This window comes from Salvelinus namaycush, chromosome 13 (assembly GCF_016432855.1).
Source record: "Salvelinus namaycush isolate Seneca chromosome 13, SaNama_1.0, whole genome shotgun sequence".
Classification (NCBI taxonomy): domain Eukaryota; kingdom Metazoa; phylum Chordata; class Actinopteri; order Salmoniformes; family Salmonidae; genus Salvelinus; species Salvelinus namaycush.
The window spans coordinates 15831289-15837288 of NC_052319.1; the positions used below are offsets into that span (position 1 = coordinate 15831289).

Here is a 6000-nt window from a genome sequence, read left to right on the forward strand (position 1 = left end):
CCAAGCTAACCGTTAACCTCTGTTTATTGGAAGTTAACTTTCACTCATCATCATCATCACCAATCTTTGTTTAATATTAAGCTATGTGTTAAACAAGTGAGATATCAAACCATGGAGATAAATGTGTCTTCTTCTCGCCAACTACTCAGCATCAGTTTGGAGCTTCCGATCCCCTCGACAATCCCAACGAACCTTCCATCAATTAGACCCGGAGAAGATCTACACTGACCATCAGACCATGCTCTTGCACCCAATCTTCACATGGTAATAGACTCCATATTGATTGGCCTGTGGGCTGCTCAAGCCTCTCTGTAATGGAAGACTTGAGAGCTGGATATTAGAAATGAACCGAAAGTATGGAGAGCACATGATCTGATGTATCTGGTCATGTGGTCAATCAGGGGTAATGAGAGCCTGGGAGCAGCATTCGGCACTAATGGGAGGTCTGTTAATCTGTTTATCGGTCACACTTTGAATGTTTAATGAAGCCTCCATAAGCCCTTTATAATGCCTACATAATTGCATGACAAATAATGTATGCAAATGTCCTTATGTGACCCTTTTCGCAAGGTTCAAAACATACATGAGACATAAAATGTAAGGTAAAAGATGGCTTCAAGAAGCAAAGGCTTTAACAAAGCACAACCTGTTTATATCGTCGGCTCCGTTTTCTCCACATTTGTATGCAGAAAGGCCAATGTTGTAGCTGCTCTGGCCTTTCACAGACTTTGATCTTGGAAACCTGGTGAAAATTACCAGCAGCATGTCAATGAATACCATTTTCTAAAAAAGGTGCCCCTGTCAATTAAAAAAATAAATAATATGCTTCTGAAAAGTGCTGTGCTCCTACATCAAAAGAATCACTGAAACACTTCATGGAAAATGAAGAGTGGGTTGAACCTGGGAAACCTTTTCAGCACAATGGTTTGAATGAGTGACATCCGCTGCTTCTTTATCAAGGGCAAAGTCTCTCGGAGAATAGAAGCACAAACCTAATGAGATTTGCTAGTGGCATAAAGGTTCAATGAAAAATACATGTTCATTCTTATGGTTATCAGCACCTTTTAGAACATTATGGTGTGCAACATAATTAATGTTGTGTTAACCCTTTCATACATGCCCTGTAGGCGGAATTAGCCTATGACCTCTGCTATAAGGTTATCATTTATCATCTCAAATGTCAAATACATAACCATCAAACAATTACGATGTAACTTGCGTGGCAGAATTGTAGTTCATTTCGTGAGAAATATTTCATTTTCAACTGCTATATAATGGTTAACCAAAAATAACCATCATTACCTTGATCTATTTTTTTAATTTGTTAATCTGTCAGAAAAATATGATGCTCTCTCAAAGTTATAGCTTTTCTTTTTATTAACAAGGCTGTTGACATTTATTTTGGCAATTTCCATTCCTTTCTTTGAATGGCAATACTTTCATGACAGACAAAGTACATGCATTTATGTCAAGCAAAGTACCACTGAGTATAGACTATGCCCTTGAAAACTATTATTGAGATGACAACCTATGAGGCATGAAAGCGTCTAAAATGCATGTCTTTGGGGAAGACATGCGATGACAGTAATAACTGTGTAGGAACAAGCACTCAGAAAGCCACTGCACTCAGCACTTTCCACTACGAGGAATCAAGGTTCACCTGCCGTTAAGTGACAAAGGCTAGGAGATGAAGAGAGATGAGGGTGTGGAGAGATATGTGTCAATGTCAGCTCTATAAGAGCCCTAAGCTGGCTTGTCAGCACAAGCACAGTTATGGCCACTACTCTGAATCTAATGGATCCTACACCTCTCACACCAACAACAATACTGCAAGGTTTATGACTGCTTGGTTTCGAGTGACACCAACTAATAGAGAGGTCACTGAAATTGCCGTGGCACCCATCTGCAACGCCTCTATGATATAGGAGTGTCATTGGTCTATAGCTGGACCTACCCTATATGACTGCTACATGAGCAGCAGCTGAGCTCAGTCATACTGTACCAGAAGAAGAAAAGGTGTTCTGTCATCCATGTGTTTCTGAGCGTGTGAGTGATGAAAAGTTCACACCTCCAGGTCGAGATGCTGCATCCATTTTGACGAGGCCAAAAAAATGGACATGATAAGTCAATCAATCTTTTCTCCTGTAATGTGACTTTGCATTGGCCATACAGGTGCATGTTTTTCCTCTCCTCTCTGCTCACACATTGAATCTGAGAGGAAAAAATAGAGCCAAGTGCAATATTTATAAATCATCAGTGGACATGAATAACAATTCTTATTCCACACTCTGGAAGTGTGTGATAGAGGAACATGTGTGTATGTTTGTCCATGGGGTATAGTTGCCTGATGAGTACGTGCATCTGCAAAAGCCCTCCTTTGTTAGGATTTCAAATCCAAGTTGGGATTTCCAAACCACAGGAACAAAAAACAGTAAGACTCAAAAAATCTTGATCAACTGTTACTCTGTCCCTCATGGGAATGCTAAAATGAAGTAAAGACTTGAAAGAGCGGATTAAAACTCCCTGGTATCTGGCAGAGTGAAGATAGAGAGAGCTCAGACACTGAGTCATATGTTTCTTATCCAAGAGTCTTATTTAGCAGTGTCACTCTTCCATAGACTTTTTGTCATTCTTTCATACTTTTAGTCTGACTCAAATCCACTTCAGCAAACCCAAACATTGCAGTCAGCATGTAGTGCTTCTGAGTTGACAGATAGGTGGCAAACTAGCTAGCTACAGTGGGGCAAAAAAGTATTTAGTCAGCCACCAATTGTGCAAGTTCTCCCACTTAAAAAGATGAGAGAGGCCTGTAATTTTCATCATAGGTACACTTCAACTATGACAGACAAAATGAGAAAAAAAATCCAGAAAATCACATTGTAGGATTTTTTATGAATTTATTTGCAAATTATGGTGGAAAATAAGTATTTGGTCACCTACAAACAAGCAAGATTTCTGGCTCTCACAGACCTGTAACTTCTTCTTTAAGAGGCTCCTCTGTCCTCCACTCGTTACCTGTATTAATGGCACCTGTTTGAACTTGTTATCAGTATAAAAGACACCTGTCCACAACCTCAAACAGTCACACTCCAAACTCCACTATGGCCAAGACCAAAGAGCTGTCAAAGGACACCAGAAACAAAATTGTAGACCTGCACCAGGCTGGGAAGACTGAATCTGCAATAGGTAAGCAGCTTGGTTTGAAGAAATCAACTGTGGGAGCAATTATTAGGAAATGGAAGACATACAAGACCACTGATAATCTCCCTCGATCTGGGGCTCCACGCAAGATCTCACCCCGTGGGGTCAAAATGATCACAAGAACGGTGAGCAAAAATCCCAGAACCACACGGGGGGACCTAGTGAATGACCTGCAGAGAGCTGGGACCAAAGTAACAAAGCCTACCATCAGTAACACACTACGCCGCCATGGACTCAAATCCTGCAGTGCCAGACGTGTCCCCCTGCTTAAGCCAGCACATGTCCAGGCCCGTCTGAAGTTTGCTAGAGAGCATTTGGATGATCCAGAAGAAGATTGGGAGAATGTCATATGGTCAGATGAAACCAAAATATAACTTTTTGGTAAAAACTCAACTCGTCGTGTTTGGAGGACAAAGAATGCTGAGTTGCATCCAAAGAACACCATACCTACTGTGAAGCATGGGGGTGGAAACATCATGCTTTGGGGCTGTTTTTCTGCAAAGGGACCAGGACGACTGATCCGTGTAAAGGAAAGAATGAATGGGGCCATGTATCGTGAGATTTTGAGTGAAAACCTCCTTCCATCAGCAAGGGCATTGAAGATGAAACGTGACTGGGTCTTTCAGTATGACAATGATCCCAAACACACCGCCCGGGCAACGAAGGAGTGGCTTCGTAAGAAGCATTTCAAGGTCCTGGAGTGGCCTAGCCAGTCTCCAGATCTCAACCCCATAGAAAATCTTTGGAGGGAGTTGAAAGTCCGTGTTGCCCAGCAACAGCCCCAAAACATCACTGCTCTAGAGGATATCTGCATGGAGGAATGGGCCAAAATACCAGCAACAGTGTGTGAAAACCTTGTGAAGACTTACAGAAAATGTTTGACCTCTGTCATTGCCAACAAAGGGTATATAACAAAGTATTGAGATAAACTTTTGTTATTGACCAAATACTTATTTTCCACCATCATTTGCAAATAAATTCATTAAAAATCCTACAATGTGATTTTCTGGATTTATTTTTCTCATTTTGTCTGTCATAGTTGAAGTGTACCTATGATGGAAATTACAGGCCTCTCTCATCTTTTTAAGTGGGAGAACTTGCACAATTGGTGGCTGACTAAATACTTTTTTGCCCCACTGTATGTATCTTCCCAAGGATGTCTGACATTACTGTCAGATACAGCTTTATTTGACGCCTCTTCCAGGCGTTGTCATGGGGAATGATAACGACAGTTATAGAACAGAAGCTCTCACATATTATTGAACACAGCCTGCAAAAATGTTTAAAGGATTCAAATAGAGAACAGAGCCTTTCATGGTACAGAAATCATTAGCGAGGAGACTCACCCCAACCCCATCCTCCTGTCGGTATTGCTTCCAGGTTAGGCCAGTGTCACTGAACAGCAGCAGGTAGCCGCTGACCCAGTCTGAGCTGCCGTAGCGCCCCTGTGTGGCGACGGCCGTCACCTCCATCCTGTCCCTGAGGTCCAGCTGCAGCCACGGCTGGCTGTCTGTCACCTGGGGAGACCAGCCTCCCGCTCCTGAGACCAGAGAAAGAAAAAACATTTCAGGACAGGAAGGTGCAAAGAGTGACCTAGCATGGCTAGGTGTGACACAGCATGAGTAGATAGACAGACAGACACACACACAAACCCAAACAGATAGGTAGTCCAGACAGCTATCTCCAGTGAGAAAGATTATTTTCCTTAAAGCTCCAGCCAGAGATAAAATAGAGTGTGTGGGAGAGAGTGGGATTGTATTTGGTCACTGGTCACTGTTGCAGTTATTATGTCTGTAGGGCTGTGAGTCAGACAGAAATAATAGAGAATTTTTCAGATTTGGCATTTGGGTTAACTCATACAGACTCACTGGCTGTACTCTACTATATGTGTTCATGAGCACCGCACGATTGTCTAAACCCTGTCTAAAAGCAGTTTAATGTAGCATTATTGGAGGTGATTCAGACAGTGGTAAAAGGCTATCTCTTATTTATCAGTTTTGGTAGTGCCTTTGCACCCTTAGACTAGTCAGTCCTTTGAGCCGGATCGGAAACAATTTGAATCAAGGGTTTTTCTTTCTTGTCTTTGTAGTAGTGAACCATTAACGGCTTCAATAATGTAGTTGTCCCTTAGAAAAATAACATGAAACAAAAGCAACTAACTTTGATTCTGGTCTGGTATTCAGCATTCTATTACACATAGCCGTTACTCTAAAATATGGACACAGTCTTGATAACCCTTAGCCTGTGGACCTAGTCTCCCAGAGAAACTAACAGAGAAACAGACATGCTAGCAGAGATGGATTAATAGCCTATCCTCCGACTGCATTGAGATTCTGATACAGTAGTATGTTTTTCCCAAAGCCTGAAATGACATACAGTGTAGAAAGTATATTAATCTGACTTTAAGCTATGTATTTCCAGTATACAGTCGTGGCCAAAAGTTTTGAGAATGACACAAATATTAATTTCCACAAAGTTTGCTGCTTCAGTGTCTTTAGATATTTTTGTCAGATGTTACTATGGAATACTGAAGTATAATTACAAGCATTTCATAAGTGTCAAAGGCTTTAATTGACAATTACATGAAGTTGATGAATATTTGCAGTGTTGACACCTCTGCAATCTGCCCTGGCATGCTGTCAATTAACTTCTGGGCCACATCCTGACTGATGGCAGCCCATTCTTGCATAATCAATGCTCGGAGTTTGTCAGAATTTGTGGGTTTTTGTTTGTCCACCCGCCTCTTGAGGATTGACCACAAGTTCTCAATGGGATTAAGGTCTGGGGAGTTTCCTGGCC

General features: G+C 41.6%; 1 protein-coding gene across 2 annotated transcripts in view; it reads right to left on the reverse strand.

Annotated features, from left to right (window-relative positions):
* Positions 1–4688, reverse strand: part of LOC120058285 (contactin-associated protein-like 5) — an 81615-nt gene extending 76927 nt beyond the window's left edge. For both annotated transcript variants that reach the window (XM_039006835.1, XM_039006834.1), the window contains exon 1: positions 4548–4688. In XM_039006835.1, coding sequence (XP_038862763.1) covers positions 4548–4673 — 126 coding nt within the window. In that variant the 5' untranslated portion in view covers positions 4674–4688. The remainder of the gene's footprint in view (positions 1–4547) is intronic.
* Positions 4689–6000: the final 1312 nt, after the last annotated feature.